We start from the raw sequence: 16,318 nt of genomic DNA on the forward strand, positions 1-16,318 counted from the left end.
CTTAATCAAGTCAATTACGAAATAATACTGAGAATATTATTGTGTTGGCAAAAAAAGCATACAAACTTTACAACGCTAAGTATATGATAACAGTGTAGACTATGGAATATTGTTTTAAAGTATTTTTTAAAGTAAAGCAATGACACAATATAAAACACTCACTGTAAGCACCACTATATAAAATTTAATAAAACAAGAAAAATACCTTTTATATGCAAAATCTTTATTTAAGCTCGTGCTTTTATGGCAATTCAAAAAATATTAGTACATAATTTAAATGTGAATAAGACATTTTAAATTTGTTTTCTTATTATGAATAAAAGGTCCATTACTAATTTTGAAATAGCGTGGGGGTGTGTGCCTGCTCTAACTTGGTAACAAAATACCAAATTAGTATGACCCTCTCTCTCTCTGGGCCAATTGTTCCTCATAGTTTTCCAGAACGAATTAAACTAATTTTTCATGTGATTATAATTTTACTTTATTGTGAAATTGAACAACCAATAAAAGTGGTAAGAAGATGTTGATATCATTGGGCATCTATAAAGCAAGCCCATAGATTAGAAAAATTGCTCAAAGGCGTGAAAATAGCCATTTTTTCACCCCACTTCCATCAAAAATTCACATACATTTCTTTGGACCAGATGATAGACTAGCGCGTGTGGGAGTGGGGGAGAGAGAGAGGGTGCCAGAGTTTGACTGTGTGTGTGTGTGTGAAGGTGAGGGTGAACGGAAGGGAGAAGAAGCAAGGCGAGGCGGTAACGGAGAGTAGAGAAACACACGAAGCAGAAACTCAATTTGCCCGAGCTCCGTTCCGAATTGAATTTCCAGTTCCAGGAGAACTTTAAAAAAAAGAAAATCACACAAACAACACATAAAAAAAAAACAAAAATAATTTTGTTGTTGAAATGGCTGAGCCGTATCTGATAGAGGAGCCAGCAGCAATGGCTGCGGTATCGGAACCAACATCATTTGCCCATGTATCTCCCTCTATAATGGAGGCAGTTGATGAGGCAGCAAGAACTGGATCAGCTGCTGAAATTGAAGGTAATAGAACAGATGGCTCTGGCGGTGGCCCAGGTGGAGGTGGTGCCGGAGGAGGAGGTACTTTAACCCTGCCAGCGGCAGCTATGAAATTCGCCGATCTCACCGAAAGCGGAAGCGAAAGTGGCGATGGTGAGCCGGATGCAGAGCCAGGAACGTCGGCTGCAGCCCGTTCCTCGCCACCCCCGAATTGCGCCATCTGTTTATCACGATGCAGACGCAAATGCTTTACGGACTCATGTATGCATCAGTTCTGTTTCAAGTGTCTCTGCGAGTGGAGCAAGGTGAGTCAGAGGGCGGCGATCGACTAGACTAATTTAATTAATCACATTTCATCTTCCTTTCGCAGGTTAAGCCGGAGTGTCCACTATGCAAGCAGCCCTTCAAAACTATCATTCACAACGTTCGCACCCTGGATGACTATGACAGGTATCCAGTGCAGAGTTCCACACCTCCCGTTGCGGAGCACTCATCACTACGCTTTCACATTGTCAATATACGGCGGCAAAGATTCATGCCGCTCCTCCAGAATCAGTCTGTAATGACAAACGATGTAGATGGTGGTGGTGGCGTTGGTATAATTGGTGCCGGAGATGGGGACGATGCTGATGGAATGCGTGTAAATCCATCCTTAAATCGCTTCGAGCCTTATCGCATGGAACTAATGAATTTCTATCGTAACGACCAGGATGCCCTCGCCTCGAGCAGTTCCCTGAGTCAGCTTTGGCGACGTTATGTCTACGATCGAAAATTGTATGCCCTGCCTGTTAGAGATAATCTCACCGGCCAGTTTCGTGAGTGGACCGCCCGTTTCTACAGGTGAGTAATTTCATGTTTTGCTATTATCCTTATGGAAATCTTACAATCCTTTTGCGTTTTGTTGTAGAAACAATCCTGCTCAAATGCATCGACTAATGCCCTGGATTCATCGTGACCTTGTCTGCCTGCTAAGAAATATGTCACATACAATTAGTGCCGTGATGCATGTTTTGCATCAGCTTCTGACTATGAATAACATCTTGGGAGCCTTATTCCGTATACGTTTGACTCCGTATTTGGGTGAGCGTACAGCTCACTTCATTCACGAGCTCTTTAACTTTGCGCGATCGCCATTCGATATGATAGGCTATGATCGTGTAGTCCAGTATTCGGCTCGTGTGGCCGAAGAGGTTGAAATTGATCTGCTCGATATGGGCTCACCGGAATCATCGAATGAAAGTGATGTTCATTTGGATTTGGTTGGCGATGGAGAAGTCGCTGGCTTACCAAATATTGCTGAAAACGATACCAGTGATTTTGGGACCGGGAATTCACACAATAGAACTGCACCTGCCCGGCCCTCAACCAGTGTAATTGTAACCAATCCTAGTGCTACACATTCCTTCAGCGTTACCATGGCCAGTGATGGCAGTGAACTACCAGGCATTTCCATAAGAAGAACAACCACGTCAACGGTTGGCTCCCAGACAGTTGCCATTAATTTAAGCATGCGCCGTCCAACGGCAACGACTGCCACATCCAACGACATCGACGAGGAGGAAGTCATAGAGATCGATGATGGTGATGCGGCAGCCAATGCCGAGGTGGCCGCCATTAATGATGGCAGCAGTAGTCGTCGTCATGCCGGTGCCAGCTTACCAGTGAGTGCCCACATTGAGTTACAGAGCAGCGATAGCAGCAACAGCTCCTCTTCCACATCGGATGATGATGAATGCGTCTTTGTCTTGGAGCGCAAACCTCCTCATTTGCGTACCCCTGAATTGGTGAGTCTGGATTCCAATTCGGACTCGGATGTGGTTTTTGTCGATGAACAAAAGGCGGCCAATAGCAGTGGAGGGGCAAATGCTACGAATCCTTCAGCCACCACCAACTCAAGGAATGTTGATGACTTGGAGGAAGAGGCTGCCCATGTGGCCAGTGAACTCTTTATGGGCCCAAGCACCAGTTCGGGTGTTTGCTCCGGCACAGGCAAGAATTGGAGAAAGGTGCTAGAGATGGCACGGCGAGAGGATGAGTTGCGCGGTAAAGCACGCCGCAAGCGTGCATCCCGCCGGAGCCTCAATGTAACCAGCAGCAGCAGTAGTAGTGACAGCAGTAGCACCTCAAGCAACTACAGCTCGACGAGCAGTGAAGACGATAGTGAATCGGATAAAGAGGCTGCCCGAAGAAAACAACGCATGGAGCGAAAACGTAATGCACGCAAACGAGCATCCAAAGAGAAGATCAGCAAAACGCCAAGAAAACGCAGTAAACGGCAAGTGCCGCCACAACCGGAGGAGCAGGAACAGGAAGAAGAGGATGAGCCCCTAATAGATCAGAAGGAGAGCACCAGCTCTAGTAGTAGCTCGAGTAGTGATAATAGTGATAGCACTGAAGGGAGTGGTAGGTTCTTCAATTCACTGTGGATGGCACAAAAGAAGAAACAAAACTACTCGTTTTTTATTTTGTGCCAAAGCAGTGTATTTAATGGTATTTATAATGGAAACTTTCATTAATCAATATCTCTATAATCATACAGGCAAGAAGAACACAAATATCAACAACACCAGCACCTGCGATGATGACGACGACGATGATGTCGATAATAGCAGTGAGAATCTACAACTTAGTGCTCTCCGGGCAACCCTTAAAGCGGAGGCCGCTTTGGAGGATCGCAAGCCGCTGAAATTGGAGCTACCTGCAAAGTATCTTCAGACGGCGGACGAACAGCCAGTGGCAGATGAAGGAGATGAGAATACGCAACCCGATTTGGCGACATTGCAGTCCAAACGTAGACGTCGTAGTGGCAGTAGCAGCAATCTATCCAATCATAGCGCTAGTTTAGCCAGCAATACAACTACAGCCACATCCTCGGCAGCCACTGGTTCCGCTCCAAGTCCATTTAAATGGATGGTGGCTACCGAAGTTAGTGATCCTCTGATGCGTGGTCTTGCCACCCCAACTGAGGTACGGGATATTGCAAATTCTCTAATTGAATTATCCACTTTAACGCATCAGAGAAATGAGCCTAGTCTCTTCAATGATCGTTCCGATGGCGGTGTAGAAGATGCAATTAGTTTTCTCGGCCATACACTGCCAAGCAGCAATACAAATACCTTAGAAGAGGAGGCACATTTGGGTATTTATTCAGATGCCGAAACAAGCCAGCAATTTCCACTTGATGTGACCATTGATGTTGTGGGTGAGACTGATGTCAATGCCGATGGCGAGGCTGAAGCGGATGTTGGGGTTGAGGTTGAGGCTGATGCTGATGTTGATGGTGAGGCAGAGGCTGAGGAAGCTGACACAGATGACGAAGACGATGGAGAGGAAGAGGAGCTGGAACTAGAACTGGGTGGCAATGAAAGTAATGAGGCAGATGATGAGGCTGTCATGTCTTTGACGTCTCTTAATTAAGCATTCAAGTTTTTAATTTTCTATCTATACAAAACTAATTTTTTCAACAACATTGTTTGGACCATTCAAATTAATTTATTCACAATAGCTTTATAAGATCAAAATGCCCTCTTCAAAAGGATAATGATCTAATGTTTATAACGCACATAATTTTGCGCTCTCCCCTGTGGCTCTATTTTGGATGCCTTAACTGAGTGTCTTGCAGAGACTCCAAAAGACAATGAATTGTAAGATGATCATGTCACAACTTAACTTCCGGGTTTTATTCAGAGTCAGTTGATTGAATGAAATAATATAACTTCACACTTTGATCCAATGAAAGATTTCAATTAGACGATAAGTTAAAAAAAATCCCAAATCTCTTGTGAGTTCTTTTTAAATGTCGGCAAAAGCGTTATAAATGTTTTTAAAGTTTAAGTTAAGTTTATTATCATTATTTGCACCATAAGTTATGTAAGATTATAAATCGTAAGTGAATGAAACATTTTTTTAATTCTTATAATTGTAATTTGTTAATAAGTTCCATTTTACACCCAATCGATCAATGTAAACTTATACTACAAATCACAAAATGATTTGCCAAAAAAAAGAAAATCAATTTCAATTGTAATAAGATCTAGGATTGCCATTTTAAGTTGTATATACATATATGTAACACTAAAAAAACAAATTCAATACCAACTAAATATTTACTATATACATACCTGTAGTTAATAATAAATGTCCCAGCATGAACTCATTCGACCCCCCTCTCCCCCTATTATACACAAAATCGCATCGCATTTTTAGCCAAATTCTAAATACATGTGATTCCCTCAAAGATCCCCCACTTCTCCCTTTATCATAATCATTGTAAATGTATTTAAAATTAAGTTAATATAACTATACAAAATTATATATAACAATATATACATGGAATATATTAAAGTTTATAGTTTAAACAAAAAAATAGATTTAAAAGTTGCTCAGGCAAAACATTTTTTTCACAAGCAAACATTGTTGAGCCCGATCAATAGAGCTGAGCTAATTGGTTCTTAACACTCAGCAGCTAAAGAAAAGCGACACATGAGATAAAAAATTACAAAAACTAAATAAATGTAAAGATTTATGGTAAATTTAATATACATATCTACTTCTCTTTATTCATTATCACCTTGTCGGATATATATTTTAAAATTTTCTTCTTACCTTACTTACTTACTTCAGTCCGTATCAGCCTGCTAATATCTTATACGTGTTGTGAGTTGAGAATTCTCTTTTGGATCAGGAACTGTAAAATAATTTATTTAATAATTAGTTAATTTAATAGACTTATTAATGAGCGTTTCAACTATAAAAAGATATAAAGGTGTAGCAAAATTGTCGTGAATTTACAATATTTTACTGTGACTTTGTCAAACTTGATCAATATCGGATAATTAAATATAGTAGCGTCGAGAAAAAAGGAAGGCTACCATTATAATCCAAACTATTTTATCAGATCTGCTACCACAAACGGATCCAGGGGGTTATCCAGGGTAAAGACAGCCCAAAATATTTGATTATCAAATAATTTATGATTTTCGAGCCTCTTTTTATGCTTAACAAGTGAGTTTTCGTAGTGTACAAATATTACCAAATTATTTGAGTCGAATACCCCAGAAGTATTTCCGATATCTGTTCATGTTATCTTTATATGTATTTGAATACTTTTGGTGTCTATTTTTACTGTGATGAAATTTAAATGATCACCGACAAAGTACTACAATTTATTTAAATTTTTACTGCCATGTAAAAAAGTTATTAAAATTTGAATTTTCCATTATTGGAAAGTTGTTGCCCTTCCCGGACATTTTTGTAAGTCCAGGGCTGACGAAACATTCCTTTTAAATTTTAGGTCACTCTCTCGCCTAGATAGGACTTTTTCCAAATATAAAATCTTATTACATTACATTTATAAGTGCAGATCGAGTTATTAAATAGACTTAAAGGGTATACAAAAACCGCTTAAACAAAACTTAAACTCGTGCAGGTAAATGCTACAAGTTTGACTGAGTCATCGTGTAGAAAGGCCCTTTTTTTTATTGCCACGTGCCGAGTGAACTTTGAATCTTTGGGCTCTCCCTTTTGGCTCCGGATCGGCTTTGTGTATAAATTTTGTCTGGCAATTTGATAAGAATTGTGTTTAAAGTATTAGCAATAATTGTTTATATCAATTTGAGCGGGTGTCGCGTTGTTTGTTTATGTTTAAATAAATGTGAAACTAATCACAGGGTTGCCACACTTTTTGCAGCTGTCAAACCAATTTGTCATTTGTCCCATATCAGAAGGCATCAGTTTCGTTTGCAGTTTCAGTGAGACCGGTTTGGAGTATTGTGGAACGATCATGAGTTCACGTTATAAGATTTACTGGCGGGTCTATATCTATGCCAATTCCTTGTATTCCCTACCATCTCGCAGCACGTGCGACTATCGCGAATGGACTCCTTTGGTGTACAGGTAAGATTTAAGCTTTTCCTCTTTTTCTTGGAACCCATAAACACGTGTTCACTCATTTAAGGCGCGGTTCTTTTGAATTGCATCGCATCATGGTTTGGGTATATCGTGATCTCTCCGTGCTTTTACGTAACTCTAAAAGGAAAATGAAGTATGCCTATGACACCATTTTTGAACTTTTGCCTCTGTATAGCATGAAGGATGAAGAGTTTAGCAGAAGTCTATCTGTTTACTTGGACGACAAGACCAATCATTTTATCCATGAGCTTATTAACTTTGCTCGGTCACCCTATGATGACGTCATCTCCTACGAATGCAACGTTCAGTATTGCACTTTAATTAAGTTTAGCCCAAAGATGGCGGGAATTGATGAAATCAGTGAGACCTTGGGCGATCTGCATAGTTTTGTAGAATTCTCACGTCGAATTAATGATGATGATTGCAGCGGCTTTGAGGCCGATCTGGAGGAACCGGATGACGACAACGATGAATGGGTTATTCACCAAACGCGAATGTTAGCAGCGGCGGCAGCAGCAGCAGCAGCATCCGCTGCAGCAGCAAGTCAACAGGTGCCCCAAATAACACCTCAAGTGATGGTACCACAAACACCACCAACATATACAGACAATCTTGAATATGAAATGTTTATCGAACAAGCCAGATTGCAGCAGGCATCGCGTGCAAATGATGAGTTGAATGGTGTATATATGCCAAATTTAAGTCTTGCAGGAGTAGCTACTAATGGTGCTGGTGTTGGTGTTGGAGCTGGAGCTGGAGCAGCTCCTGTAGCAGATGTCATGTCAGCTCCGCCTATACCACCGTCGAGGACTATTACTGTACGTCGCCCTCAAATGGGCAGACGAGGCAATCGTCGTGATCGTCCGACTGGTACTTTTAATTGGCCAATGGGCTAGTCCTCATTTAGTCATCAGCCTTTGTGATTATAATTTCATTTCATGAACATGTATAAAACATTTCTACAACGAATTTAAACTAACTTTTTAATGCGCTCAACAAAGGAATGAACAAAAAAATGTATGCGAGTTGAGGGAGAAAAGCAGAGAAGACAGAAGATAATAAAAGGTTCCAAGAGCAGGCATCAAATATTGATAAAGGTAGTTGGTACTTTTGACGTAAACGCAAAACTGGGTGGGTCGGAAGGTGGAACGGTTGGCAAATAACTGAAAAGGGATCGCTCATCAATAAGGACATGACGTTAAAATTGCGTGCCAAATATGCCTTTGACGCATATTTCGCTTGTTGTCCTGTGTGCAGTCCTTTTTTTTTTTGTTTTTGGTTTGGGTTTTTGTCTTAATTTTGCCGAGAAAAGGTAACCGAGCGTCAAAGGGGAGGCATCTTACCCTCCACTGTCACATGGGGCCACTGACGCTGGCCTTCCTGTCCTAACGCCTGCCTCTCGGCCTGGCAGGGCATGAAAAATTGAATTACACGCACTTTTGCGCATAAACGAGAGCAAAATAAAATTGAACAGCAACAACAACAATAAGATGAGCAAAAATGTCGAGTGAAAAATGCGGCCGATTTAGGGTTTGATGATTCGAGTATAGAAGAGAGGGGAGTGAGGAGTGGAGGTGCCTCATGAGTGGGTGGACGGGGGGCAGCTGCTTGTGGTAGCAAATTTATGGCCAGCAAATTGAGTTAAGTTCCCTTTCTTTTAGCCTCCTTTTTTTTTTTTTTTTGTTTTTGCCAAAAGGTATATAATATAATTGTCCTGCTGTACACGGTAATTCAATGCATATTTGATTTTATGATTTTGCGAAGGAAACAAAAGAAGGCATTAATGCATATCAAATGAATGGCCCAAATGAAGTAAAAGAACAGTTTTGGGTTTGAATATCAAGTAAATTGAAATTGTGGTTTTCAATTGAATTAGACTTAAGTAGGGTTTTTTTTTCTTCTACTAAACTAACCAACTTCTATTATATTGAATATGACAGACAAAAGAACTTGGAGCATCTGTAAATATTCTTCAGAAGGGATTCATTTTGCTTTCCTTAGATTTGGAATATTTCAGATTTAGGTGAAACGGAACCGGATTTCCCTGTTTGGTTCCCTCGACTACATAAAAATATTCATTTACCTGACGAACTTTAAATTTAAATTTAAAAAGTCGAAAATTTAATTATTTATTTTTAGTTGGCATTATGGGCTTAATTCCTTTCAGCCTTTAGGTCTTCAGTTGAGTATATCAAAAAGGATTTCATTATATACTTTGCTTCCTGCATATAGAAGTTAGTTCGAATTTGATGGCCATTAGTTTTTAAGTACTGTATCGAGTTTCAAGTGAATACTTTATGGCCGTCGGGCATTACGTGCAAGAGTTAAAATTTTAAGTCGACTTATTGTAGTTTATGTGATACAAGAGGTTGAACATTTTTAAATCGATTTGTTGGGAAAGCATAATATTTCAGTTTAATAAACTCTCTAACTCAAAACTTTACTGAAGCTTAGTTTCAAATTTTTTATTTATAATTTAATTGCATATAAAATGTTAAGCCAAAAATAACTTCTAAGTGTTAATAATCCAAACAAAAGAAGAAAAATTATTATGTAAAGTTTTCTGTTTACTTATAAGTAGTAATTTTTTTTTTTTTTGATTTTGACAAGTTGGGAGCGAAAAATTTCTCAAGTTTCATAAAAGGAGCCCCATGAAGACGATAATTAACTGAGATTTCCGAGGAAATTGAATACTAGTTTGTCTGTAAACAAAGGCTGTCAACACTTTAAACAAAACAATTGAAGTTTATTATCTTAAATACTCATAGAATAGAAGAACGGCGAGTAGAAAAATTGTTATTAGTGGTTTTGATTTCATATTCCAAGCTAATGCCCTGCAAATGAGTTGGGTATGCCAGTGGGAGCAAGGTGGGAAGGGAGACGGGGGGTGAAGCTTAGGGCTTAAACATCTTTTGAAACTTGGCCAACAGTCTAGATGTCATTAGGGCTATGTTGGGTTGCATTCGCTTGGGCTGACAAACTAATTTGCGTAATGTTGACGAAAAACTTTTTATTTAACTTGGCTTGACTTGAGTTGAGCTGAGTTTGCTCCTTCCTCAACGCCCACTCAAACACGCCCAGGGTATTCGTAAGTTGCAAGGCAAAGAAATAAAAGCACGATGGAGCTCTAAACTTTATTTTCTTGCCTTTCGCAGTTTTTCCTTGCATTTTACCCAAAATGCAGGCGGAGAGACGATTGGCTTGGGTGGATGAAGTGGTAGGAGAACATTTTTGACAATCTGACAATTGGCGACTCATGACCGCTGCAGATTTTCAGTTTGAGTTGTAAATTATCCAGCCAACAAATTAAAGCAGTCAGATATCAAGTATACGCACCCCAATCCACACTCCTCACCCCAAAAAATCTGAGACTTTTATGAGAATTTTATGAAAATGAGACCTACCCATGAGGCTGATTTTGATCTCTTAGTTCGCGCATAAATGTTTATTTCTCAGCTTTCTGGCTTATCTCAAAAATTATGCGCAATGCTTCACACACACACACACAAACATACTAGGAGAGTGAGTATGAGGAGGAGAAAAAAAAAAACCGAAATAAGAAATTTAAATAATTGCCACATTTGCCGCTGCCAAGCAATTAATCAAAGCCAGCCCCAAATGATATTGCGGTCCGATGGAATTATGAATGAATGAGAGTGAGCATTTAACCCTAATGAAGGCAGCCACTGATTTATGTTGCCAGAAAATGTTTGGCCACCTGTCACCCATCCTAAGCAGATCGAATGTATACTCCATCTTCAAAACCTTAAAAAATTCTATAAAGTATCCATTCAGCATTCAGCAGGTAAGAAAACTGAATCCTTTGCGTAGCATCGCTATAAATGTGCAAACTTGATTTGGGATGGTTATGGAAGGAGAGGGGGAGGGGAGAAAGAAATCAGCCAGCAATGACTCAATTTACGCACAAACTCAAGCCCGAGGAGAAGCGCCAGAAAGTTTAAAGAATAATACGCTATATATACACATTTTCTATATACTGAATATACATTTGTGTGTGTGTGTGTGTGTGTGGGTGGGTGTAGGAAAAAGTATTTGCAGGGGGTCGTAAATTGCGTGTGCCTGGCGATTTAATGCTTGGATTCGATTGCACTTGCCTTTGAATTGGCTTGGAGCACTCAAAATAGTTGCTGTCGTTTTTTTTTCGGTGGGGGTAAACGATAAAGACAAACTCGAATGACTCAAGTGTTGGCCAATTGATAATCAGGAAAATAAATTAAGTTGCGGAATAAAATCGATAAACATTACCGCTGCAAAAACTCACATAAACCCTGACGTTGGCATCTTTTTAGGGTCGTAACTCTAAACGAATTGTGATCGGGAAGCCATTTAACTTCTTTTTGAGACCCCTACAAAGTATTGGCTAAAATGTGAGCACAATTTGACGTGAAGAGGCTTAAAGATAGCTCAACCTGCTTAGGCACAGTGGTGCGCAGTTTATTTGTTTGAGTTCACTATAGAAACATTTAAAAACTTAATAAACATTTTATGAAATTTCTCATTTAAATCGCCTAAGAACTAAGATCTCACAATATTATAGAAGATAGCATATTTTTGAACTGAAATATAACAAAATAGTCAAATCGAAAATATCTCATTGATTAATCTTTTAACGGGAAATTCGAATTGACACGATTTTCTAATATTTTTATATCAGGGACGGATCTAGGAAAGGCTCCGGACTCTCTGTAATACTCCCCTGGATCCATCACTGTTTGGAATACTTACTCCAAATATTTCTTTAGTAAACAAATATATTTGTTTCTCGATCAATGTTTATATTTCAATTTGTGTTTTGATAAACAAAACTTTGTTTATTCGTAAACAGTAGAGCAATAAAATGCCAATATTTTGGCATTAATTATAAATTAAGAAGCTAGACATTTTTAGTATGGCATAAAAGTTTCTTATGATTTAATAGAAAAATCCACTCATAATTAGTTAAACTGTCTTCTTTAATTATTTTCTTCATTCTGTCGTCATTTTTAAGTATTATTTGATTAATTAATTTTAAGAATTTTATTTTCTGCATATTGGCTAAAAGTTCATTGTTTTTATTGTTCAGAAATTTTGGCAAATTTTTGGAAATTAAAGAAATTTTAACGTCATTAAAATATAAATTTTAAGGCTAATTGAAACCTATATTTAGGTTGAAGAATTTTTCATAGGTTTTCCATAATTTTAAATTATGTGCTGGAAGTGTGAAGCTTCTTCTATAATTTTTGCAAAGTGACAAAAAAATATTTTTTGTATAGTGGGTAAGAAAATGTTTTCAAACTTAAAGCAATTAACGAATTTTCAATAAGTCTATCAAGATTTTTAGAACATCTACATAAGTCGTTGTTATATTTTTTTGCTTATGGCCTCTTCAGTTTGTCCTATTAATACTCTATAAAGTCAGAGGGTAGAATGGTATTTAAAGCTCTTAAAAATGTTTGTGGGAGATAGGATTTAATGATGAGTTATGTTTATGGCCGGAAACTGTTAAAGTTGTATTTTCGCAAAATTTATTCGGTACTTAAAGTTTAATATATCAAATAAATTTCTTAAAAGTCGAATAAACAACATTTTTTTTTTACCAGGATGATTGAAGATGCATTGTTAGTTTAATTGAAAATAATTACTACTTGCTAAAAGGGTATTTTTAAGTCTGAACTGAATGGTTTCGGCATTTCCCTGTTAGGCTCGTTTTTCATGTGACTTTGTGCTTTCGTTTGGCATGTGTCATAAATCTGCTCCCGCGCCTTAGCTTCCGCTGTTGCCGTTAAGAATCAAGCTATTTATCAAAAAAACGCGTCGACGACGACGACGACAGAGACGTCATGTGGTGCCTCAGCTCCAGCTCCATCTCCATCTCCCGTCTCAGTTTTCTGCGTGGGTCTTATCATCATTGGAAGTTGGTAACGCCTTTGGCGGTATGGGCTCATATGTTTCGCCGCAGGATTTTTTATGGAGGTAAAGTTTGTTTGCCACAAACTTTACGCTGCCATTCTGTCACTTTCACTCTCCTTCGCTGTCTCCCTCTCTTGGTGTTGCGTGCATGCATGTCACTTTGGGGGCAGCAACAGCAACAAAAATCTGGTAATTTGTACCTTCAAGGTTAAATGTTAATGTCCGACATTACAAAACATTTGTCATGGCCAAAAAAAAGAAGCGAAGAAGAACGCAGTAAACGGGTTATGAACACGTGCAACAACAACAAAGGTGGTTGCCCGGTGTCGGCCAAATGGTGCGTATACGTAATTTTTACGGTCTTGCTAATTTGACTGGCTGGTTTGGCTGGCTGAAACAAGAACTAACTGTTATAGTTAGTTTGCTTAGGTTGCTCTGGCTCATAATTTAAAAAGAAGAACCGACTAAAATAAACAGAAACAAAAAAACAAAAAACCAGCAAAGGACACAGGACATTATTTGTGGCAGTTGTTGGCCATTATGGCTGAGCGAAGGCGCATAAATGGCAGAAAACACAAACCAAGGTGATTTTGTGGCATCGGCTTCGGGTCTGGCTCTCTGGCTTTGGCCTTAATGGCAACTGCAAATGCTGCTAATGTTAATTTAAGAAAATATTTCTAGGCCCGAAAAACCATACATACATACGTACATGCGTGGTATAGGGAGGCGAGACGGAAACACTTGCGGTCGGGCAACATTTGGGGTAAATATTATTTGCGGTCAAGGCTTTAGACATTTAGTTTTCACAAGCCAATCCCCTTGACGACGATTCTGAGACTGATTTGGTGTAAAGGAGTGGACTGAAAGGCAGTGAAAAGGCTGCTGCTTGGAAAGTAGCGGCAGAGCAAACTAATTAAAGAAATATTCATTTAAAAATACTTGTACCGAAATAAACATTTTGGCTTCAGCCTGTGACGTGCAAGGGGCAATCAATTATGGCAGCTCCTACGGTTGCCTACATGCCACACACACACACACACTCACTCACTCAGATACACACCGAAAACAATTAATTATGTACATTTTGCTTAGTGTTTGCTTCTGTCTATGTTTGCCAAAAAGAAGTACAAAAGGATACGAGCGATAGAAGGAGAGAAAGGCAGTCAGCCTTGAGCTCAGACGACAGCATATGCTTATGCATGGCTAATTACGACAAATCCTTGCCCAAAAAGCAACCCCTCCCAGTCACCACACCACATCCCCTACCATTTTGGCCATTCGCATAGCTTTCCCCAGCAAAACATCCTTTTCCCCACACCAAAAGTCCGCGAGAACAAACGCGCCTAAATGAAGCACAACAGCAACAAGAAAACACAAATAGGATACTCTTTCTCTATCTCTCTCTCTCTCTGTCTCTGTGTGTTTGTGTGTGCGAGTGTGTGTAGGCGTTCATAATTATGGCCGTATTTAGAGAAATTGGTTATTATGTGCTTAACGCCATGTGTCTGACTGGAAATAGTTTGTCTTTGCCTTGCCAAGTAACGAGGGCCCACATACAAAGTTGCCAAAGCTTGAACTTTTCACTTCTTATGGGATAAACGTAGCTTGTTAACAGTGTCTATTTATTGGTAAGGCAATTTTGGCAAAAGTTAACCATAGTTTTCTTTATTCGCCTAGTACTACGCATTGTGGCTATATAATATACATATATTAAATTAAACCCTTTTTTCTGCAATGCTATATGTAACTTCTTTGTGGAACTTATCGATAGTCTAACGATATCATAGTTTATATTCGATTCTTAAACGATATTTACCGATCATATATAATTGGTAATTGCGTAAATAAAGCTTTAGATTAATGTCTTAGCTTAGAGATGACAATTTATCGATTGTTTTTGTTACTGTTATCGTTTCAGGAATTCTTTGTTGATTGAGTCTAGAATTTTCATTACCGATACCATCATTCGTTGCGCCACTAAGCAATGATCACTGTAAGAACGTAAAGATTGTCAGTCAGTGACATTACTGATAACTGTTATATCTACCCTCTTGGTTAGTTATTACTTGGCCTGTTGTGCTTGCCTAATACTTGAAATTGTTTACTAATTCATTATTATTGCCACTTTAAGCATATTGCCATGTCCAGAATATACAGCTTATCCTTGCTGTTGCTCCTTGAACAATTAGCTTCAACTGGATGTATGTACATATGTATGTATGTACGAATTGTAGGGATGAGTGGTGCCCATCAATACTGCCTATTTGTGCCTCCTGCCAATTGGCAAACCCATCAATCCATCCATCTATCCAACCATCCATCAGTTGTAATTAATCATGCTACTTGCTTAATGATTTCACTTCAAATGTGCAATAAATTAATGCTGCTTCTGAGAATGTGAGATAATTGTCACATGTTGCACTTATTTTTTTCAAACGGAGAATGGGAAGTGCTTTCTTTCCTCAGCCTGAGGATGACCTAGTCCATCAACGGGTTTTTTTTTTTTGTTGTTTTTGGTTTTTGCAGGCGTTGACAATTCAGCTGATGAAAACTTTATGCCTTGGATGTCATTGTCAGAAATTGCAGTGGCTTTTTGTTTTGGATGTGCGGAAAAAGTCACAATACAGAACCATAAATTCATCATCTTTGGGATTGACAATAGACTGGGCTGTCAGTCAGGCATTCTGTCAGTCTGTCATGTGTGGCTAGACAAAAGACAAACAGTCTAATAGTCAGTCCAAACAAAACAAAAGAAGAAAAAACCAAATGCAGACGAAAGGCCATTGCCACAAAGGAAATTCAATTTGCATCTTTTTGCAACAGACAACATAGTAAATTAATTTAAAAACAGAAATCAACACTAAACATTTTCACACATTGGATATTTTTAGCTATATACTAGATCAATAAATACCTAAAAATTGTTGTTATAAATAGTTATGAACGATGAAGAAACGAAAATGATTCATTAAATTAAATGCGTGGGTTACTTTTCCACCTCAACAAGTGAACTGGAAAGAGAGAGAGAGAGAGAAAGTAAAAAGATCATTCGAATGAAAAGTAACTGCGGAATAAGGAAAAACCTTGCAGGTAATACGCATAATTTTCTTTTCAGTTTTCTACGCGACAAAAAAATTGGTAAATGGCATTTATTGTTAAATTCTTTTTGCATCTATACAAGAGTATTTATGCATATATTTATATATAGTGTGAGAGAGAGAGATAGGGAGAGTGAGATGCAAATATGTAGACAATTTCCACACATTCAGGTTCATTGGGGTCGGGCGAAAGAAGAAAGCTTCTGTGAAAGTGAAAAAAAAGGAGAGGGGGACTAACGGGGGAGATTGATTTTTTTCTTCTTTCGAGAGGGAATGCGAACAGACAAAACAGAAATATTTATTTGTTGGTTGCTTGGCAAAAGATTATTTTTATAAAATTCACCTCAAGGAAGAACGGCTGATCATTGTCGTCCAAC

At 38.6% G+C, this 16,318-nt stretch overlaps 2 protein-coding genes across 2 annotated transcripts; both read left to right on the plus strand.

The window, feature by feature from the left end:
• Positions 1 to 412: 412 nt before the first annotated feature.
• Positions 413 to 5,560, plus strand: Topors (Topoisomerase I-interacting protein). The gene is made up of 4 exons (XM_068289815.1): positions 413 to 1,328; positions 1,394 to 1,863; positions 1,931 to 3,426; positions 3,563 to 5,560. The coding sequence occupies exons 1-4, from the start codon at positions 909 to 911 to the stop codon at positions 4,438 to 4,440; spliced, it is 3,264 nt and encodes a 1,087-aa protein (XP_068145916.1). The 5' UTR covers positions 413 to 908; the 3' UTR covers positions 4,441 to 5,560.
• A 1,162-nt stretch (positions 5,561 to 6,722) lies between these two features.
• LOC137577670 (E3 ubiquitin-protein ligase Topors) lies at positions 6,723 to 7,902 on the plus strand. The gene is made up of 2 exons (XM_068291211.1): positions 6,723 to 6,918; positions 6,980 to 7,902. Exons 1-2 carry the CDS (start codon positions 6,806 to 6,808, stop codon positions 7,827 to 7,829), a joined length of 963 nt encoding a protein of 320 aa, XP_068147312.1. The 5' UTR covers positions 6,723 to 6,805; the 3' UTR covers positions 7,830 to 7,902.
• The last annotated feature ends 8,416 nt before the right edge of the window (positions 7,903 to 16,318 follow it).

The sequence above is a fragment of the Drosophila tropicalis genome, unplaced genomic scaffold (assembly GCF_018151085.1).
Source record: "Drosophila tropicalis isolate 14030-0801.00 unplaced genomic scaffold, ASM1815108v1 contig_593, whole genome shotgun sequence".
NCBI lineage: Eukaryota > Metazoa > Arthropoda > Insecta > Diptera > Drosophilidae > Drosophila > Drosophila tropicalis.

Coding starts and splice junctions, on each gene's coding strand:
- Topors (XM_068289815.1), top strand. CDS start 909: ATGGCTGAGCCGTATCTGATAGAGGAGCCAGCAGCAATGGCTGCGGTA. Junction 1,329..1,393: donor GTCTCTGCGAGTGGAGCAAG/GTGAGTCAGAGG, acceptor TTCCTTTCGCAG/GTTAAGCCGGAGTGTCCACT. Junction 1,864..1,930: donor TGGACCGCCCGTTTCTACAG/GTGAGTAATTTC, acceptor GTTTTGTTGTAG/AAACAATCCTGCTCAAATGC.
- LOC137577670 (XM_068291211.1), top strand. CDS start 6,806: ATGAGTTCACGTTATAAGATTTACTGGCGGGTCTATATCTATGCCAAT. Junction 6,919..6,979: donor TGGACTCCTTTGGTGTACAG/GTAAGATTTAAG, acceptor CACTCATTTAAG/GCGCGGTTCTTTTGAATTGC.